Here is a 23,596-nt window from a genome sequence, read left to right as displayed (position 1 = left end):
GTTAACGTTTATCCGTCCAAAACACTCTGAAATGTAGTGAACTGTGCACAACATGGCGTTCCCTAATTGTATAACAACTTAATTTTGGTTCTATTTTAAAAATCATTCCATTTTAAACATGATTAGGTGGCGTAATTATCACCATGACCCAGGGACATAAAATGACTGAGTAATTTAATCCTGTCCAAGACAACAAAGTTTTAATAATTGTTCCTTGGAGCCAAACTTCTCCTGAAGTCTGTAGTTTGGATGTGTCACCATTATTTTGGATATGACTACGATAGACAGAACACAGCCAATGCATAGCCCAAACCATGTATATGTATCCATAAATGGATATTGAGAAAACTTGGATTTTATTGCAAAATAATAAACGTCTCTCTTTTTTTTTTAGCTGTTTGTTTTCCAGAGCTAATCATCCCACACCGGTATCTTGTATCCCTAATGCTCTTATGGCTGAATGTACTCAAATACAGCGGTGTTCCAGCATCAGTGTAAAGCCTTCATTAAAAAAAAAAAAGGAATGAATACACACCTTATGGACACCCTTGATTTCAGAAGAAAATGGGATGAGCAGGTGTCCACAGGAATTCGCACATTAAGAGTGCAGACAGACCACACTTTGTGTTCTTTTTCCTCCACTCCATGTCCACCTCCCTGCTCCACCACCCACGATTAGAGGAAATGAAATCAAATTAATATTTCATCAAATATTTAAGTGAAGGTGAGAGTTGGAATTAAAGAGGTAAGTGGATGAAGTTTTGCAGTTTGATAACACACATAAAACCCCACATTATTACACTCCCAGAGCACAACCTAATCTGTCCCAAATTAAAAGGTGTTCGCCCACAGGTTCTTTAAGACTCTGACCTGGTCCAGGTTTCGCTTGGCAGCACCACAGGTCTTGAGGAGGGGGGAGAATAAAAAAAGATTTTTGTGGGGATTTTACTGGCTGAGCCTGCTGATCAGCTTATGCTTGTATTTTACAAAAGTGCCCCCCCAATTAACAGAGAGAGAGTGAAGGCAGGAGATGGTGAAAGGTGACGCGATTTAAATAACTTCATTAATGGTGTGGAATCCAGTGGGTGCTTTAGCAATTATCACTGTGACCCAGAGCAATTAGCTCCTGTTCCCACAGGACACGACCCAATCTCACGTTAACGAGAATGGAGCTGGAGCTCTGCTGCCCACCCCTACCTCCCTAGCACAGGTATGCACCGCATACACACTGAGACACTGCACCACGGCTGCTTTTTAGGAATGCAGAGAGGGGCAGCAATGCATAAGCAGTGTATCAATCACAGGTATAAATTGTAGCACGGTCCTAGTCGATTGTTTTTGTGTTATGTCTGAAAACTGTTGCTGTTTTGTACGATTATTGTTAAGTGACAGCATCAGTGGTGGAGTCCTTAAGGCTTTTTGGACTATCAGAGACGACCTAATGAATTATGTGATTAAAAAAAACTTGTTTGTCATTTTATTTCAGATTTGTGGCACCTAGGGAGACACGGATGGTTCAGCATGATTGACTAGCAAATATTAATGTAAACTGCTACAGCTAAAATATTACTAAAAAGGTAGAGGTGCCAGCAGAAATGCCTGTGGATGATATTATGTATTGACATCCCTGTGCTATCCTCCAACATTTTAATACATCCTGTCTTAGTCTTTACAGATGCTTAAGTGTGTGAGGGCATATTCTCTTGGGATTTCCGATGCTAGTGAATCAGTGTTTGCTTTTAAAGCATTTGTTTTTGTAAACATTAATAATGTATTACATTCGTATGTATAATCCGGAAATAGTGGTACATTAAATGCACATGCACTAAGCTACTAGAACAAGGACACTGTTGTTCTGCTGTTATCAAAGTTATTGTTCTTTTGACACAAGGTGTATATATATTTTTGGTTATTATTATACACTGTTGGTAACCCGATGGCTGATCGTCCTTGAATAACTAAACCAGGTGCTATCCTATGTCAACACAGTTGATGCAGTAACCCCTCCCCCCACCTCCACCTCCTCCCTTTGCTCTTTATCTCTCTATGTGCACGCAGCACTTTGCTAGTGTATCACTGCCGTTGGTAAAAAGTCTTCATTGTTTTTTGTTTTTATTTAAATAATTATTAATTGATTTATTTACAGACATTGCAGAATTTGACAGTATCATCTACACAAACTATTGTTTTCGCACTTAATGATAAATGGACCAACAGAAATAGCCCAGAATTACATGGGAATCAATTCTGTTTCTTCTTCCATTTAAGGTTTTTTCATTTTTGTTACAATTGTGGAGATTATTTTCTGAAAATATAGTGTGTTGTCCATTGAAAAGCACAAAGAAAAGGCCAGAACACTTAGTACAGTTAGTAGCATTTGTTTAAAGCTTGCACTGCCTACCTTCGTCCTTCCTTTCTTTCTCTCTGTCCACACAGCATTGTCTTTCATTTCTCCTCCTGACTAGAGGACTAGGGAGCTATTCCTGGAGCCCAGTGAGAGCAGGGTCAGTCAGGGCTGTGGAGAGAAAGAGGAGGAAGCACACAGAGAGAGAGAGAGACTGTGGTAGACTAAGACCAACAAACTCCACCTGATATATACAGGTCTCCAACACTAATCCATCTACTTATATTGGGCCATTCCATGTGGCTACCTGCTATAGATTCATGCTATGCACAACTAAGCATAAAACCTGCAGCACATATGCAGGGCAGTTCAGCAGTGTGTGCTGCTTCCTGGCTGGTAGATAAAGTGTAGAAGCACTAGACCTACTTTCCATGAATCATCTGGTTAGTGTGAAATATCAAAATTATGCATACGGATATTCCCAGGTCAGACGCCACTGGTTTCAAACGAAACCTATCACCTGCCTCATTTCCCTGTGTAGGTTACAGCCTAATTGTCTGTGCTGTTCAGCACGCTGTGCTTGTTTTGATACCACGCGGCCTGAGGTTTCATCCCATGCAGATGTATGCCAAGTGATTTCAGTTATATTTAATGCCACAACAACAGTCCTTCAAAAAAATTAAAAGCAGTAAAATAACACAAAATCTAAATGCAGTTGGCACATCAGGAAAAGAATACAACAACTGTGACCATGGACTGTTAAATAGCAGATGTCTTGCATCATCAAGGTAATAACTTTCACTAAACTGAAACAAGTATGCTCGAAGTTGAAGTCAGCATATGATCATTAGCATTAGCGTATCATCTCAAATGTCCAGTTGACCATAGGGGCAGCGGGCATGGTATCAGAAGGTCAACAGTTCAATCCCCACGACCAGCAGGAACATCCACGGCTGAAGTGTCTTCGAGCAAGGCACCTAACCCCAAAATGCTGAGGATGATTGCCTGCTGACTCAAAAGTGTCCGTAGGTGTGAGTGTGTGAGTGAATGTGTGTGTGTTGCCCTGTGAAGGACTGGCGCCCCCTCCAGGGTGTGTTCCTGCCTTGCGCCCAATGATTCCGGGTAGGCTCTGGACCCACCGCGACCCTGAACTGGATAAGGGTTACAGATAATGAATGAATGAATGAATGATTGCCTGCTGCTCAAGTTGTGTGTTCACTATCCCTAATCACTAGTGTGATTGTTTGTGTGTGTTCACTACCATCGATGGGTTGGATTTGAGAAGTCAAATTTCGTTGTACCACTGTAAAATGATCAGTTAATACAGTCGGTTCCTTTACTGTCGGAATTACAGAAAGAAGCACTCAGTTGTTTCATTGTCAGGTTCAGCCCAACTTCTCCAGTATTTATCAGTTGAATAATGACCCCATCTTGTTAGCATGTTCTGTTGTTTGTTTATTGAGCTTCTTCAGAAACAAACATTTTGCACATTCTGTTTCACAATTACACTAACATTAGAACAATTCATTCATTCATTCATTCATTGTCTGTAACCCTTATCCAATTCAGGGTCAGGGTGGGTCCAGAGCCTACCTGGAATCATTGGGCGCAAGGCAGGAACACACCCTGGAGGGGGCGCCAGTGCTTCACAGGGCAACACACACACACACACATTCACACCTACGGACACTTTTGAGTCGCCAATCCACCTACCAACATGTGTTTTTGGACTGTGGGAGGAAACCGGAGCACCCGGAGGAAACCCACGCAGACACAGAGAGAACACACCACACTCCTCACAGACAGTCACCCGGAGGAAACCCACACAGACACAGGGAGAACACACCACACTCCTCACAGACAGTCACCTGGAGGAAACCCACGCAGACACAGGGAGAACACACCACACTCCTCACAGACAGTCACCTGGAGGAAACCCACGCAGACACGGAGAACAAACCACACTCCTCACAGACAGTCACCTGGAGGAAACCCAAGCAGACACAGGGAGAACACACCACACTCCTCACAGACATTAGAACAATGAAAATATATAATGTGGCATGTGCAAATATCACGTCAAATTTTTACATATTCTTCAAAAAATCTGATAATAAATCAAATAATTCAACAAAGCATATAAACTGACTATGGGTGTTTTTTTTTATATTCTGAATACAACTGTTGAATGAACCCGATGTATTCATTCTCTGCATTTGTATCTGCTAAAGTAGATATTTAGGAACAGTTAGCTACAATGTAAAGCAAGTCATTACCTAGCAACTGGTTCTCAGTAGATGTAGAGTTCAGGTGAAAGAAAACAAAAGTACTCAAACTATTTGAAATAAAAATTTTCAAATGATCAGATTGTGACGTCTGGATTAATGCTGCATAAAAATATGTCTGTATCATCATCAACATCGCTGTAATTACTTTTTATATTTATTCACAAGATTTGAAGCTTTTGGGCCTCAATTATGACGTTTCCTTTGTGTAGTTTTGATGAGAAAATGTGAACCAAAGCAACAGAAATACTCTGCAGTACACTTCAGCTTTGTGCTGCACTTGACTAATTTCAGTCATTATTCACAAGGACTTATGCAGTCAGCCCTCCATTACTCAGCCATGTTTGCGCACTGAGAGATATTTCTCTTGGTAACACGCAGAACTAATCTGTAAAGCGAAACAAGAAGCACCAAGCTGAAAGATGTCACAATCCAATCGATTAGTTATAGATGATCATCTTCAGCTGAAACAGGTTTGTAAAATTCCTTTACCGACAGCAATGTCTGTAGAAACGGGAGTTATAAAACTGACATTAAATCAATACACGCCTTCCTTTCTTTTGCCTGGTGGGTTGCCATTCGAAACTGCAATGTTGTTTATAGGAAAGTCTGTGTGAGTGGGGTGAACACACACACACACATAAATGCATGTAGTCCTTAAGAGAGATGCTGTGAGATTACAGAATTAGTACGACGCTGGACGGTAATGATCGGTATAGCTTTCTAAATGAGCACTAAGTGTTCAATATTAATACAATTATCTAATTACTGTGTATCCACATTACGGATATTCATTTTCATGCATGGGCTAAGCAGCATATTAATGTTGGGGTATAAATGGATGTTAATCTCAGTGGAATGTCTTTTTTGAAACTGTGAAAATGTAAAATGTTCATAATCGGTTTGTTATTAAAGACATTTTAGGACAAGCATTAGGGGACTTATTTATAAATATAGTTGAATATATTAGAGTAGCACTGATACTTTTTTTAAGATTCCGCCTGATGTTTAAGTCCTCAGAATTCACAGAATATAACACTGGATAATAACATTATTTCTGAGCTTTAGCTCCAGAACAGTCATAATTATTTGTATTTTTATCCACATGAATTAAACTGGTTGTTTTACATTTTAAAGCCTGATATATGTAAATTGATTGATTGACAGTCCTAATTTACAGCAAATTAAAGGTTGTTTCTCTGTATGCATCCTTGTGTGTTCTTACATTCCTGTGTTTTTGCTTGATCTCATCTTCCACAACCCAAGTTTCATTCTGGTTTTCAAGGACACAGAGAATGGTTAAAGTATCCAAAAGCTGTTCTTGATCTGCCCTAAATAACGAGGATGCATTCGTTTGTGACATGCCAGTGAGAAGAATGTCGCATCATTGACTGCGGTGACATGAATTTGCTGCTGCAAGGTCAATTCTTTGTATTCTTGGTATTGAGACCAAGCCCTTCTTGTTGAAACTTGAATCAATTGATGAGACAGAAAAACTGTAGGCTACATAGACAGATGTATGTAAATGGATATTTGGGCCAACACAGAAAAACAGGTTAATTTCAGGTTATGAACTATTCATTTATACACTGCTGAGTGCTGTTAATCTTTTTAATAAAATGGGTACAGGTTTATACTGTGATTTAATTTCAGGGCTCAGTTCCATGACATGACAAGACAAGACAAGACAACTTTATTTATATAGCACATTTAAAAGACAGCAAGTGTTCACCAAAGTGCTGTACAGTAAAACAACCAACTTAAGAATACATTATAAATTGAGACAAGGTGAGATTTCCTATTCTAAAATGCAGAATGCAGTCTGGCAGCACTATTACACTTCAGAAGTCTCATTTTTCAGCACCAAACTTGACCTGCCCTGTGATTGCAACAACTCAGGACCTTTCTGGACTGGAGCCTTTTGCTCTAAAATCGATAGAATGTACATGCTCCATGCTAAAGTGAGTGCTACTGTAAACTGCTGATATAGGCTGAGAGCATATTGAGTTCACTGACATTTAACTATTGAGCTAATGCCACTTTCAGTCAGCTTTCCATTAAGTTAACATGCCTGCCTTCTATTTGCCATCACTTTAGGTAAGCCATTAGTTAACACGCCTAAATATAGACTAAAGCCAAGCATGAAGGTGATGCTTTATTCTGTTAGTCTCTGCTAAAACGATGGCTGCATAACTAATGCATCTTCTAATGCTGTTCAAACTTTGGAAAGAAATCATTTGTGCCTCAAAAAGCTGTGAAATTTGAATATATTGATGAGACTGCAAACTGACATTTTCCAGAGCAAATGGACACTTCATTGCATGAGAAAAACACAAGCTGTGTAGAAATATGTTAATGTGGCAAACATTAAATATATGTGACTTGATTCTCAAACACGTTAAAACAAGGGCTAAAAGTGGAACCGTAGAAGGAAAAGAAAACAAACAGGATTTTCACAGCAACCCCAGAGCAATCACTTGGCAAAAGCCTAGCAACCACCTGGACATCATAGCAATCAATCAGCAACAATCTAGCAAATATCCAGACAATGTCAACAACACTGTAGCAGTTACTCAACAGCACCCTATAAACCATGAAGGAAACCATTTTAAACCCCATAAATAACACTCTAGCAATCTTCTCTAATACCTTATCGCCTACTTAGAAACACATCTGCAACCACATATACCACAGCTGCTCCATGCTGCAAAGTGTTGATGATGATTTTATATCAGCCACAAAGCAACCAAATAAAATACCATAGCAACCACCTGAAACACCCCAATAGTGAACCCCTAGCAACTCCCAATGGTACCAAATCAACCACCTAAAACACACCATAAAACGTCTATACCAGCACCACTGCAAACATCTGGAATATCATAGCAGTCACCTTTATATAAATAAAACAAAATGATCAAAACTTATCAACACCATTCTACTACACTTTTCAAGCTTTTTTGCTGGTTTTATCAAGTGTGTTTAATGCTTGTTTTTGTAATGTTTCTTTTTTTGGAGCTACTTTTGAATGTATGAATTGTTCTATTTAGACACAGTTTTTTTCTATTATTCTTTATGTTTATAAATACACGTTTGGTATGCACTCTCCTGTCTATTTTGCAGCTCTAGTTTACATATCATTTGTCTGAGTGTGTGAGCTTTTGAGTGAACGTGTGTGTTTGTGTAAGACATGAATGGTAAAGGCTGTGATCTGTCTACTCATGCACTTACTCGCTCAGCCAGGAGACTCCAATTTAGATTACATTATGATAAGGAGACGGAGACCGTTGTAGGGAGAGGGAACGGGAAAGTGGTTTGGTTGTTGGTCCTGTCAGATGGTGTGTACACATGGGTGACAGCGGTTGACACTTGGTTGCAGTATTCCCACTTGAGTTTGATTTGGAAGAATTTAACAGACACTGGTTAAATTTGGACTAATCATGGGTATTCCCAGCATATCGGAGTATTTTTTGGTCATTTTAGGGATATTTAATTGAAAACAGATCAGTCAGAATTACTTGGAAATAAGATCCGCTTACATTTACATCTGTTTAATTTTTTTATTCTTTCCCTCTCCTACAAAATTGACCAATTGTAAGATAGCTTTCCTTTTGACAGCTAAATCTATGCCTTCATGCACATTGGGAACGGCTACTGAAATCAATAGCTTGGCTAATCCATACCTGTCTGCATTTATACTTTAATCTTGATGGTTTTTCATGATAATCTTGATGGAAGAGATATTTTTGTGCTTCAGAAAAATGACATAATCTGCTGTTTTCAATTTTGTATGAGTACATAACATTGGTTTTGTGACAGAGCACAGCATCAGATGCAGTATTTTTGGGAACGGAGCAGTGGTGCACAGCATTTGTGCCAAAGGTTAGAGAAAATCTCTCTGTAATGCATTATGGATGTGTGTGATAGGGTAGAAATCCATAAAAGTGAATGGCGGCCCGGTAGTACCTGCTGCTTATTTATTCGAAAGTGGACTTGATATTGGGCCAGCCGTTAGATCTTTAGTACACGTTGGATCCACTGTGAAATTCTGATTCGTATAAGATGTAACATGAAACCAATTTGTTCTGATACAATACAAAAGTATAAGCATATGAAAACGGTAATACAATAAAATTACATTAATTACAGTAAAATTACATGAAATTACCAACCCCTTGACTACATTTCTGCTGTCTATTTGAGTTTGAGAAACGTGAAAATTGACTGCTGATGATTGTACCAGTAAGTGAAGCGCTGTAAGGTAAAAATACTAGGGTAAAATAAATAATAAAAAAAAAATAATCCGTGCCTTTAATCGGTTGTCTGTTTTATTTTTTATTTATATATTTTTTTAAATAAATCTCCATAAGAACAAAACCTTTGTAGAAATGGATGTCAGTCATGAAACTGTCACACTGCTCAGGCCTTATCTGGTAGAGATCTTTTTTTTTTTTGTATGTGGGTCTGGTCAAAAATGTGGTGAAAGTCTTTCTTTAGGAGTACTTTAGCTTTTGATTCTTCTGAAACAGAAATGACTGCAGCCCTCAATGACCCAGTCTGACCCTGCAGAGCCGCTCAGATCCCCATCCACTCCTCTATCAGGAATGAGCTGAACCAGATGACCTTTATAAACACACACACCCCACAGACACACGCACATGCACACGCACACACACACACACACACACACAATATAATCTTTAATAGAGGCATGACTGACTTTGATTTACTGAAGCTTTTTCACTCTGCTCTGACTTGCTAGGCTTGAATAAATAATGAAAGCAAGGTAGTTGTATTTAGATGGTGGCTTCATGACTGTAAGCTAACATGATAACTTGTTAACCTTTGCAAGTGTAGACGCCAGTTCTTAATCTTGGGGCTTATTGTCATTCATTCATTATTTTGTATCATTCATTCATTACCTGTAACCCTTATCCAGTTCAGGGTCACGGTGGGTCCAGAGCCTACCTGGAATCATTGGGCGCAAGGCGGGAATACACCCTGGAGGGGGCGCCAGTCCTTCACAGGGCAACACACACTCACACATTCACTCACACACTCACACCTACGGACACTTTTGAGTAGCCAATCCACCTACCAACGTGTGTTTTTGGACTGTGAGAGGAAACCAGAGCACCCGGAGGAAACACACACACACGCGCACGTTCGCACACACACAAGCACACACACACACGCGCGCGCTCACTCACTCACTTCTGTGGACACTTTTAAGTCACCAATCCACCTACTAAGGTGTGTTTTTGGACTGTGAGAGGAAACCAGAGCACCCGGAGGAAACCCACACAGACACAGGGAGAACACACCACACTCCTCACAAACAGTCACCCGGAGGAAACCCACGCGGACACAGGGAGAACACACCACACTTCTCACAGACAGTGACCCGGAGGAAACCCACGCAGACACAGGGAGAACACACCACACTCCTCACAAACAGTCACCCGGAGGAAACCCACGCGGACACAGGGAGAACACACCACACTCCTCACAGACAGTCACCTGGAGGAAACCCAACATTTATTATCCACTACAATAGAAGTCAGTCTTTACTTAAGAACACATTTCGCAATAATCCAGTTACACAAAGCAATCACTTTTTTACATATTTAAAAAAATTCCACAAAGTCTTATCCAATAACCAGAGCAGGAGGCTTTTACTTATTTTAGGCTTTTGATTTCCACTGCTGATGCAACTGCTGCATGTCCTGAGAGGTCAATCTCTGAGGGTGTCCTAACAGCACTCACAGACATAAACAATAACGTAGTTTGGTTTCTCAGGCTTTTCTGTTACTGCACTGTAGCGAAGAATTTGACTTTATCTCTCTCTCTCTCTCTCTCTCTCTCTGTATTGTCCAAGATGTAAAAGGTTCAGTCACAGCACATTTTTGCTGCTTTAGTATCTTTGTCTTTACTTTATATTTTATTATATGCACCATGACAAACGGAACAGTATAAATGGTCTGAAGTGAACGTGTGTAACACTACAGTTAAACCCAGAGTGGACATTTTCTTTCACCTGTGGATTTTATTTAAGAGTTCTGAAGCTCTCTCTCTCTCTCTCTCTGTGTGTGTGTGTGTGTGTGTGTGTGTGTGTGTGTGTGTGTGCATGTGTGTGTGTGTGTGTGTGTGTGTGTGTGTGCGCGCAGGCCAGGGAACAAAGAGAATAGTAGAGTTCTAAGCCCTTGTGTAGAGTGGTCTAAGGAGACATGGATTCAGTGAACTATTGTCAATCTGAAGTAGTGTTTTTAAAATCACACCTTAATTAAAACTAGGATAATTGTGTGTGCACCTGGTCGTTTTCTTCTTCTAAATCAATGATAGAGAGTTTGTCCCCCCCACTTGCTACAGCTTTGCTACAGTAAAAGGCTCTGTTCCTCTGGGAAAGGCATACACTACATGGTGAAACACTGCGGTGAGGATTTACTGGCATTATTAATTTTAGATCACAAAATCCACTCAAACTCCTTCTAAAGGAATGGGATGGAACTTACTGACTCCAGAAAACCCACATACACCACAGCCTAGTGCTGGGGGCTTTGTGCACCTCTAGTCAACTCTTGTCGTTTAACATTATGAACTTTGGCTCATGGGAAGTTGCTCCTGAAGGGTGCATTTCATATCAAGCACTGATTTAGAGATTGGAACGCGCTCAATATTATGAAAAAAGTTTTGAACATATGGCATAAATTTGCATGAATAAATAGAAAACTGGCTGATACAATTACAAAGAGAGATGCGGAGGCTTATAGACAGTCTGCGTACACTATTCAGTGTGTGTTTGTGTGTGTGTGCGTGCAGAGGCGTGTTTATATGTGTGTGTAAAAAGGAGGGAAGGTGAGCAACATATGGCAGGCTGACATCAGAGTGATGTTCATCATTAAACACATGTCCCCAGCCATTGTCAGAGCAAAACAGCTCATCAACGTCCCATCTCATACATATAAATGTATCTATCACTTCAAGGCTGAAGAGAGCCCTGGAGATCAGGGAACAGAAGCTGATTTTCTCTTCTCCTCACACACAGCTCGCACACACCTCACAGTAGACCGCTGACCATTACAAACGTCTGTATATTATGTAAAATTACATCAACGTTTTATTCAAATGCTCGCAAACTTCCCAGTAGTTCTGTTAACAATTCTGGGATTATGTATTGCCAGTGTGTATGCAGTTCGTATAATTCATGTTATTTATATAGTGGTCTAGAGTAGATAGCTGTATGAATAATGCATGCCCAACTGTGTGTTTATGGAAAGAGTGTGAGAGAAAGAGATCATACATGAATCTGTTTCCAGTGCATTGAAGCTGAGCCGAGGATAAGAAAGCTCCTGAAGCAGCTCTTGTACACACACACACAGCTCCGGCGTACAGTCCGAGGGAGTGGACTGACGAATCAAATCCTCTTTATGAAGCCAAAATAAGAACCTGCTTTGCTGTTAGATGAATCTGTTCTGTGTTCTGGGAACTAGCACCATGCATCCTCAGCATCATAACTGCACATATCACTACAATGATGATGGTGATGATGATGGTTGTTACTGTCTTTGTCATATTTTACACTGACAACAATAATTGTCTACTCTATGTCTCAGCTGGCCCCCAAGGATATTTGATTGGGCTCGCCAGAGAGTTTCTTAACCCCCACTCCCTCAGCCAGCCTTGGATACAGACGAGAGGAGATTTACACACCCGTGGAGAGAAGAATATCATTTTGGTGGAGTTTAAAAGCTGTGCCTTGTAGTATTTACATATTTAAAGGATACGGTTTCTTCACATATTCTGGCAGCATGTGAAAACGTTGCTAGGTAAACGTTAACCTAACCCTAACCCTAAACAAATATATACACACAGTCTATGTGCATTTATCTATTTTAGACTTAGGCTGGAGATGGGGTTCACACGTCATGTAATATATCCAAGGCATTGTTTTTCCAGTGTAGCTTATTTTAATAGACTGCACCTGATGTGATGTTGTCATAGTGACCTGATGGTTCACACCTGGCTACAAATGATGCGATGGTGTGGTCTGTAGTGACCATACGGTTCACTAAAAATGGTACACGACTGAGATGTATAAACACAACGCTTGTTGCTGTTGTGTTACATGTGAATGCTGTCATTTCCAAACACTTCTTTTAAATACTGCAGTGTTAAGGAGTGTTGTGATGTTTGAAAACTTTGAAAGCTTCGCAAACTGTTGACTCTGTGGTTTTCAGTGGATGTTACACAGACTTCTCAATCGTTTAAGAGAGACTTACCCTAAACCTAACCTTAATCCTTGTTCTAAACATTACCCTAACACTGACTTCACTTACGCCAACCATCACCTTCCCCTCAGCTGACAATGTAACCCTTAACGTTAAGAGACTTGCTTTTTTTCCCCCATGTAGTAGATGATGACATCCCCACAATGTGAGTGTGTAAACAGATGGTGGTCCCGGTCCCCACAATGTAAGTGAAACATGGTATAAACACACATCCTCCACCTACAGCTCCACTCACTACTGCCCCTCCTGCTCACTGCCCAAGCCCTCTTCAGAGAGAGAGAGAGAGAGAGAGAGACTTCACCGTCCACACTCCTGTCTATTCTCTACTGCTGTGGAATGCGACCTCCACCTCCATCCAGCTCGAGCGCTCAGGAAGCGTGGAAAGTGACGCGGTATCAGCTGTAACGCGCGCGGGGATTTGGTTTGGTTCGCGTGTTTTCCCGCTAATAATCTGGTTTTTCACTCGTGTCTTGGCTGAAAGCTGCTGGGCTGTGTGTGCAGTTCTCTCCTGCGTCGGGATTGAAGGATGACGGCCACCAAGGAGCAGCAGACCCAGAGAGCAACCCCGCAGCAGGACGAGGTAAAGCGGCTCAGCGCACGGTGTTTAGTGGAGGGTGGTCCCGAGTGGTTGAGGGTTCCTGCTGCAGAAACCTATTGTTAAAAGGCTTGTCGGTGCTTCATGACGAAGCAGGTGATGTAGTGCCTTCGGTACACGGCGTTTTACAATGCAGATGTGATGAAGATGCTCTCCGCGCTCGCGGCGTTGGGCTTTCAGTTCACGCGCTGCGTGTCGTGTCGCGCGAACCGGTCTGCTGCAGAGCCTTAGCTTCAGGTTTCAGAAACGGTCAAAACCTCCAGCTCGCAGAAACCCACAAACTTTCGATCAAACAGCGCGGGCTGGATGAAGGGTAAAACATTTGACGTAGGTCTTTGATAGTGGTGTAGTATTTGCTCGTTGTATTGTCCATTTAATGAACGTTGATCCAATGTTGAACCATGATCCAACATTTATTCCATGCCACTGGTAGATGGTTGGTTGTTGATCTTTGTTGATGCTGGTGTTGATTTACAGTCCACTTCACCTTGTTCACGTCAACATTAATTCAACGTTGAAAGCACATATCTTACACACTTAGGCAGGCAGTCTAGAGCAGCCTTGGAAGGCAAACTCAGAGCCCAGAGACTTTAGAGAATGTTGTATTGGTACAGTGTTGTGTAGATGGAGCTCAGACATCCAGTCTCCTCTTGCATGATCATTGTGAAAGTCCTTCATGGCCTTTACACTTGTCTATGTAATACCACACACACCTCGTGTCCACAACTCCTTGCAGAATGTAAAATTTGATAGAAAGCTCAAAACATATTGTTTTACATTTAGCTTGTTTTATATTAAGATGCAAGTAAACTATCATCTTAAGCCCTTTCAGTCAACAATATTCTTCTTATTATTGACAACCTGGTCATTCATCATCGCTGCATCGTCTACAACTAACTGAATATCAGCAGCTAGACCAATTTGAATATTACTCTTGAGTGTTAATTCATCATATTTTCAGTACATAACACTGAACATGACAAGGCAATCCAGGCAGCAGTCAGCTGCAATGTTTTTGTCACACAGGTGTCATCTGAATAGCAGAGAAACTGAGAGGAAATACAATTATGGGCAATGTCACATTTTAAAAAATATATAAACAAATGCTTAAAATGCACCATTTGTTATCGTCGCTGTCCAATGAAAAACGTTTTTGGATTTTTAATTTACTACAACATTTCAATACAGCGGCTGTCCTTCACATTGTATAAAACATTCATGAAGAATGGACCAATAGAAATGCTCAGAAATTTACTTGGAATAAATCTATATGCGTTGACTTCCATGGAGAGTTAGGAAGGGTCCTTTAATTGTCCACTAAAGTTGCTATTTTGGAGATACAGCGACGTTATTCTTCATGAAGTATTTAGTGATGTGATCATGCCTATAAAAGGACATAAGGGTTTTCCTCTAAGTCTAAGATGTCTCATTTTATGTTTGTATGCGTATTATATATCTTCATTCAGCACTTTATATGTAAATATACTGCATATTGCACTTCTGATTGGACGTTAACTGCATTTCATTGGCTTGTACCTGTACTCCGCACAATGATAATAAAGTTGAATCTAATCTAATCAAATCTATAAAAGTGCAGGTTAAAGATTTATATTTATACAGAGGAAATATACGATAATTTATGTTTTGAACAATGAAACACTGTCATTCATTTAATTACAAGTATTTAACACAAAATGGCATAAATCATTTGACTCAGCTGTCTTTTAAAAACGATTTGACCAAGTTAAAAAAAAACAAAAGCAGTTCTGAAGAGCTCCGAAAGCTAACCTGGTATGATTAAACATTACTTCATGGGTTATCCTGGTGTGATTAATCCTCATTTAGGTCACTCTATTAACTATTTTAAACCTCCCTCTGCACTGGTGTAATTAAACCTCACTTGACCTGATCTGCAGACTACTCCCGTGCAATTAAATCTTACTTCGCTCACTCCATGGGCTACCACTCTTACCCAGTACTGAGCCTCTTCTGACATCTGCACTGAAATAAAGGCTAATATTGATTAAATGTTGATAAACACTAACCATAAATCTCTGGTTCTGTCAGTGTTTAATCAGTGACGGGCTGTACATTAGATTTAACTCTGTGAGTAGAGTGTACCAGAATCGTATTGCATGCTTGAGGTGTTGACATCACCCTTGTGCTTCTGAAGTTCACCATAATTTGTTCAGAACATCTCCTTTAAGTGAAAAAAAAAAGAAAAGTCAAGTGGTGACCAAACCTGCATGATGTCATAATAAATGATGTATTATGTCTAAAATATCACACTACTTTCAACAGTGTAGTGTATATGGTACTGTAGTAAGTTTATTTTGACATTGCCTCATCAGTCTAAAGGCACCTTGCTGTCTAAGGACAGTGAACAAGTCGTGTGCTCGTGTTCTACCTTCCCCCACCAGGCTGTGTGCACGTGCTGCAGGGACATAATATCCCCCTACTAGCCCACCTGCAAGAAGTCCTTTCAACGTGACTTAAATCACGAGTACAATAGTGCTGCATTTTATTTTGGGGGTTGGGGTGGTTGTGAGGGTTGGGGGTAAATAATTAATGCCCCTGCCCTTGTAAATGTTTCAGCGTAGTGAGATCATACGCTGTGTGCCTGTCCCGGCAGGTCGCTTCAGCACAAGCTTTAACAGAGAAGGCCCGGCATGGCTGTTAAATGTTTGATGGGAGGTGAGGAGAGGCAGAATTATGCGAGAACAGAACCGTGTCTTTTCTTTTTAACACTAAGCAATGTTCAACAGCTCAGCTGTAGTGATACTTCAGTTTGGTTCATTTTCACAGAACCGATTCTCTCCAGAGTCAATGAGTCATTGATTCACAATTAAAGTCAACGTTGTTCTTTGTCTAATTCTGCTTTTCATTAATGGACTAAGTGTGAAAGGTTGTTTTGCTTATTGACAGTCATTATACTAACACATTTTGAAGGAAGACATATGAAGCACAAATAGAGTAGCAAACAGTCATGGAAATGAGGAGTAAGACAAAAACACTAAAGAACAAGCAGTACAAATCTGAAAAATAAAACAAAAAAGACAGATATATAACATTAAACCATTTAATTCATTCATTGTCAGTAACCGCTTATCCAGTTCAGGGTCACGGTGGGTCTGGAGCCTACCGGAATCACTGGGTGCAAGGCAGGAAAACACCTTGGAGGGTGCGCCAGTCCTTCACAAGGTGACATATTCACTCACACCTATGGACACATTTGAGTCCTCAATCCACCTACTAAAGTGTGTTTTTGACAATGGGAGGAAACTGGAGCACGTGGAGGAAACCCACGCAGACACAGGGAGAACACACCACACTCCTCACAGACAGTCACCCAGAGGAAACCCATGCAGACACAGAGAGAACACACCACACTCCTCACAGACAGTCACCCGGAGGAAACCCACGCAGACACAGGGAGAACACGCCACACTCCTCACAGACAGTCACCCGGAGGAAACCCACGCAGACACGGGTCGAACACACCACACTCCTCACAGACAGTCACCCGGAGGAAACCCACGCAGACACAGGGAGAACACACCACACTCCTCACAGACAGTCACCCGGAGGAAACCACGCAGACACAGGGAGAACACACCACACTCCTCACAGACAGTCACCCGGAGGAAACCACGCAGACACAGGGAGAACACACCACACTCCTCACAGACAGTCACCCAGAGGAAACCCACGCAGACACAGGGAGAACACACCACACTCCTCACAGGCAGTCACCCGGATGAAACCCACACAGACACAGGGAGAACACACCACACTCCTCACAGACAGTCACCCGGAGGAAACCCACACAGACACAGGGAGAACACACCACACTCCTCACACACAGTCACCCGGAGGAAACCCACACAGACACAGGGAGAACACACCACACTCCTCACAGACAGTCACCCGGAGGAAACCCACGCAGACACAGGGAGAACACACTAACTCCTCACAGACAGTCACCCGGAGGAAACCCATGAAGACACGGGACGAACACACCACACTCCTCACAGACAGTCACCCGGAGGAAACCCATGAAGACACGGGTCGAACACACCACACTCCTCACAGACAGTCACCCGGAGGAAACCCACGCTGTTTGTCCCCCCGGAGTGCTACTTGAACCCACAACCTCCAGGTCCCTGGAGCTGTGTGACTGTGACACTACCTGCTGCACCACCGTGCCGCTTTATCAAACCATTTGCAGATAAGAAAATCACTTAAATATTGAAGCTGTAGATATTGCAATTTTTACAACACCTTCATATCGCTGCTGTCAGAATTCTTTGTTGTTTGGATGTAACTACACATTCAACTGCATTCAGTACATGAGGATCTATGAATTAGTCATTGCCTCTGTTTTCAGCAGTCTCACCACTGCTCACCTGTGGTTAAATAGCCCCACTCCACATGTTGACAGAATTGATTTCTTAAGTTAATGATGTAAAAATCCTGGTTTTCTGACCTTCCTGTTTGTGATTGTTTTGTGAACACTGCAGTTTGAAAGTGGAAATACTCATGGCCATGGCTTTGACTGCTTATTTCACCTGTATGAACATTTTTAATGTACAAACAACACCACAGTACAATACAAACACTCCAAAATTCAAATTTTGTAGATTTTTAGTTTACTATATAAGTTGAACACAGCAGCTGTCCTTCACACTGCGTGAAAATGTAATTAAGAATGGACCAATAGAAATGCTCCAGAAGTACTTGGAAAAAAATATTTGTATTAAAGTTATTTCCTTTTATTTTAAAAAAGTTACTGTTTTGGAGATACGTATTTTTGCTTTGGACAGTAACAATATCATAATATATTGAATAAGGTTTTGATCAAACTATGATATGCAAATTTAAGATAAACTGTAAATGATTATTTTTGGACTCTGAACAACACAAATAAAAAAACTGAATATATTTGAATTAAAAAAAAAATTTTGTTTGAATTTTTGTCACATTGTCTTCATTCAAATAAAACATGAATCATTTCAAGAAACTGTGTGTGATATAGTGTAATGAGGTCTTGTATGATGCAGCCATGAGGTTTGCCCAATATAAGATCCGTAGGCCATGTATTTATATGACAGCCTGAGATTAAGAAAGCCTTGATGTAACATGACCTTACATATAATGTGGAAAATAAAAACATTAGAAATTCAGTGGGATTTGTGAAACTGACAGATATTAAATGCTTCACAAATCGTGAATAAGTGATTAGTTCACTGGTCAGAAGCAGGATGCATATGACAGCCTGTAGATTAAAGTAATTAAGATTTATGAGGCAGGCGCTGGTCTGAAGAAGAGATTGCTCTCATTACCCACTGCAGTACTGTGCTGTGGTTAGGGTTACCTTTATTTTGTTTTATAGTTCTGTTATGTACTCTGCTGAACAATACTGTGTTGTGGTCGTGACAGTGCTCTGGTGGTGAACACTGTGGGTTTATTTTGGGGCCTGGTGAGCTGCCCTGCCACCTACTGCCTACACAGACAACATCTGATCTCAAATGAAACCTTATAAGACAGTTTATTGAAGTACTCTAGTTAGAGCGTGATTGCATCAACAGTAACCCACTGCAGGCGTCTGGTGTTTACTCACCTCAACCGTCAGCATCACTGCAGCCTTTATCAAACTTTTAACAAGACTCTGCTGGAGTCATTACATTAGCTACAATTAAGCACCGTTGAATCCTCATTATTCCAGCTGAATGTTTAAGAAAACCCCAGATAGTTGGTACAATGATGAACTAACCTCTCCTAGCTAAAGGCGTCTGGCAACAGTAAAATCATGTCTGCGTAGTTATAATTGTAAAGTGACATTAATTCATTTTTTAAATGAATACAACGCATATAAAACACCATACATTGTATGAAATATTGAAGTTGTAGCTTCCTTGGCACATTTTCTCCACGTAAATGCAATCTGAATGGATTTCTTCATTCTTTATTCATTCTTACTTGTAGGCGTTTGCTTTTTGAGATTTTATGTTTTAAATATATGAAGCCACCAAAATGTTTTGTGAAAATGAAGTTAGTTGGCCATATATTTAAGCAAAGAACAGATAGGGGATATGGATTTGATTTAAATTGCTGCTTATATCAACAGCTTACCAGAATTACTATTTTTAGTAGAAAAATTACAATCTTTAATCTTATTGTCTAAAGTTGCACTGAGTAGGCTGCCAGTAGTGTAATTTCTGAATGCAGGTTCCGTAGAATTTGTGACACTCAGCAGTACTCATAGTAGTCATAGTAGCAGAGGAAATAGAAGTTATGCTAGGCTCAGCTAGGCTAAGCTAGGTTTCTGGTGCTGATTAAGAATACTAACCTCTGCTCTCTCCAAGGTTCAGTATTACTCAGTAAATGTATGATAATTTAGTAATTTAGGATGTTTCTGTGAATTCTGTGCGCTACTTAGTGTTTACAGTGGTTCTGTTTTTGAATGCTGTATTACCGTTATACACAAGGGTACATTAAGGCATTAATACTGCTATAGAATGCTGCACTCTGGAAAGCTCTTCTGTTGTTTGGACATATTAATAAACAATGGCGGCCACTCCGTGCTGTAGGTGAAATCTCCAGTCGTGGTCAAAGTGACGCCATATTTTCAAAACCTAGTGATGTTTTTTTCAACCAAGCAATGCAGATAATTATATAATGTATAGTTACCAACAAGCTGACCTTTTGGTTTAACAAGAATATTGTTGTCTAAACAGAAGCTTGTTTGTCTGCTTTTCTTGTTTTTCATACGAGAACTAAAATAATTGTCCAGAGACGACAACTTTTATAAGGTTTTCCCTTTCTCCCGTAAAGTGGCCTTATCTGAGATTCAGAATGATAAAAGGTTTCCCATAACCTGCTTCAGAAATTAGATCTAGTGTTACTTCTTCTGTCCATCTTAGTGAATTCATCTGCAAAACATAAGCTAACACCATTTAAAAATGGCATAACTCCCACAAAAATAGCTCAGGTTCCTGCTGGTCAGTGATCTTATGAGCTAGATATTGGTTTGTAGCACCTGAGCAATCCCATTCAGCAGCAGAGAAGCATAACTCTATTTGACAGTCAGTGACATTTCCTGATAGTGCTACAGTTGGCAATATAGTGAAACTACAAAAATCTGATTTATTTGCCAGTGAAGTTGCAAATTACATTGGTATTTCTGCTCAGTGGAGGGTTGAGATAGGATCTTAAATAGGCTGCTGCCTTAACCAAAATCTAGAAACACTATAAAAGTTCTCTTGCACGGATGAAAATCTTGACAAATGTAAGAGTGCACTTTGATTAATTGGCCTCTGAAGCAGAGTTTATTCCATTTGAATTCTTCAGTAATAATGAACACTGATGATTTTACAAATTTCACAGGTTCAGTCATGTGCCGTGATGTGTAACAGTGTTTAATATTGTTTGACAGAACACTGTGATGTGTTTTTAACAATGTGTGAGGAAGAGCAGTATAATATTCATCACAATCTGTAAGTAATTAGACAGTGACATATTCCATGTTGTTTTGGCTTTGCACTTGTAAATTAAATAATCATTTAAATGAAAAGAAGACTTTCAGCTTTAATTCAGGGATGTATTACCATCAGGTAAACACTGGAAGAGTCCCAGTTATGTTCACAGACATCTTTCCATTCATAGTTTTAAAGGAATAAAATTTAGTGGCATTGTTAGAACATGAACACATGAGTTCATTCATTTATTCATTATCTGTAACCGCTTATCCAATTCAGGGTCGCAGTGGGTCCAGAGCCTACCTGTGATCATTGGGCGCAAGGCAGGAATACACCCTGGAGGGGGCGCCAGTCCTTCACAGGGTAACACAGACACACATACATTCACTCACACCTACGGACACTTTTGAGTCACCAATCCACCTGCAACGTGTGTTTTTGGACTGTGGGAGGAAACCGGAGCACCCGGAGGAAACCCACGCGGAAATGGGGAGAACAGACTCCTCACAGACAGTCACCCGGAGCGGGAATCGAACCCACAACCTCCAGGTCCCTGGAGCTGTGTGACTGCGACACTACCTGCTGCGCCACTGTGCCGCCCTACATGAGCTCATATATAGTCTAAATGTGTTATAGAGGTGAGTGAGTTTTTACATCTGGGCTCTAATGCTGTTAAAACCTAACATTTACATTTAAGGCATTTGGCAGACGCTTTTACCCAGAGTGACTTACAAGGTTACTGGTATTACAGGAAGGCCAATGCAGTGTTAGGAGTCTTGCCCAAGGACTCTTATTGGTGCAGTACAGACTGGTTGCCCAGACCTGGAGTGGAACCCAACCACCAAACACCAACATGAGCATACCAGCAAAATTTTGAAATATCAGCTACATTTCTAAGAAAGTACTTTTGTCAGAAATCATATAGAAATGCACCTCTGATTCATTGTTGAGGAGAAAGAATGTGGACGTGTGGTTTAGCTATGCTAGCCAAATCATACTTTGAATCATGAAGGAAAGTCTTGAACTAATCAAGAACAATCTCCAGGATATATTCTCAAGTGATAGGATTCTACAGCATGGCTTTATCTGTGTAGCCTTCTCACATCCTTCAGGTGGAATGTAAGGATCTAAAAAAGCAAATGAAATGAATGAAATCCCAGGTTGCCACTTTTTTTTCCATTTTAAACCAAGGACAGCACAATATGAACATCTTTCAGAATGAACATCTTAAATGTCATGACATTGGAAATAGTTTTGCACTTCACATTAGAACTGTCACTCAATTGTCAGCCAAGCAAAGTTAGTTTTCTAAGTTGTACATCCATTCGCTGTACTGGAGAAGTCTTAACAGTCACACAGATTTGACTTAACATGGGGATTAACCTATACCAGAGTGAGGGAACACGGAGGCTTGGGCAGTTATGACTGCCAGTGGAACAGGCTCACTTGTTTTTATTGATAGTAGGATGGATTCCAATCAAAAACCTCAAAACTTGCTAGATGGCATTCACCTTGCAGCAGGGCACCGACCTGAAACACACCATTAAAGTAACTGTGGTGTTTTGCGGATTCAAGTCAGTCATCCTGTCTAGCAATGTATTGCACATTTGATTGAAGACAAAAAGCCCCTGAAACAAGCAGGAAATGGCTGCATTACAGAGCTGACAGTGCATGACCAGAGAAGACACCCTTCATCTCAGTTGACACCTCTCTAAGAGTCTCTAAGACTCTCTAATACATTGTGAAACACATCCATGCATTTGTTTAAGGACTACAGTTTTTATTAAAATTAAAAATAAAAATGAAAACAAATAATGTAGTATTTTTTCTAATTACATTTTAATTCAATCTACAGTTGGTCAATATACAAATGTTTTATAATTACTGTAATTTTTATGGATATTATTTTCTGGGCATATGGTGGATGCCTAAATGCATGTTGAATTAGAAAGACTGCTTTTCACTGAACCTCACCCAGCACCATATGTAAAAAATGAACTAAAATGACTGTACCTTTAGGGCGGCATGGTGGTGCAGCAGGAGGTGTCGCAGTCACACAGCTCCAGGCACCTGGAGGTTGTTGGTTCGATTCCCACTCCGGGTGACTGTCTGTGAGGAGTGTGGTGTGTTCTCCCTGTGTCTGCGTGGGTTTCCTCCGGGTGACTGTCTGTGAGGAGTTAGTGTGTTCTCCCTGTGTCTGCGTGGGTTTCCTCTGGGTGACTGTCTGTGAGGAGTTGAAAGTATATAATATTGAAAGTATTGTGGAAATGTCTTTGTATTGTGATGTGATATTTTTTGTTTTATTGTCCATTTCATCTTTTGCTCTTATATAGGGAAAATATAGGATGAACCATTGGCATTTTGTCTTATTATTTACATGACTTTACACTTCATCAGAGCCAGTGCTTTTCTTAATTGGTATGCGATTAATAAATGTTATTAATTAACGTTAATTTGTCTAGTATTTTAATTTGGTGCCTCATATGTAGGACAATGTTTAAAGGGCTGTGATTCCTATGTTGTTCATCCAATGCAAATGATATAACCTCAGATAAAAGCAAGCACCCTGCATTGGAATATGGAGTCAGGACAGTAAGAACTCCAGG

At 40.5% G+C, this 23,596-nt stretch overlaps 1 protein-coding gene across 2 annotated transcripts in view; it reads left to right on the top strand.

Moving 5' to 3' along the window:
- The window catches only part of LOC136710593 (inactive dipeptidyl peptidase 10-like), a 111,592-nt gene that overhangs the window by 28,319 nt on the left and 59,677 nt on the right, over nt 1-23,596 (top strand). The window contains exon 1 of one of the 2 annotated variants that reach the window (XM_066686250.1): nt 13,238-13,497. The exons of the other annotated variant lie outside the window; for it this stretch is intronic. Within the exon in view, the coding sequence (XP_066542347.1) occupies nt 13,444-13,497 (54 nt within the window). The 5' untranslated portion in view covers nt 13,238-13,443. Of the gene's footprint in view, nt 1-13,237; nt 13,498-23,596 lie in introns of those variants that run through there. 2 annotated transcript variants of the gene reach the window in all.

The sequence above is a fragment of the Hoplias malabaricus genome, chromosome 12 (assembly GCF_029633855.1).
Source record: "Hoplias malabaricus isolate fHopMal1 chromosome 12, fHopMal1.hap1, whole genome shotgun sequence".
Taxonomy (NCBI): Eukaryota; Metazoa; Chordata; class Actinopteri; order Characiformes; family Erythrinidae; genus Hoplias; species Hoplias malabaricus.
Note: the sequence above shows the minus strand (reverse complement) of the source record. Positions and strands in the feature narration are given on the sequence as shown.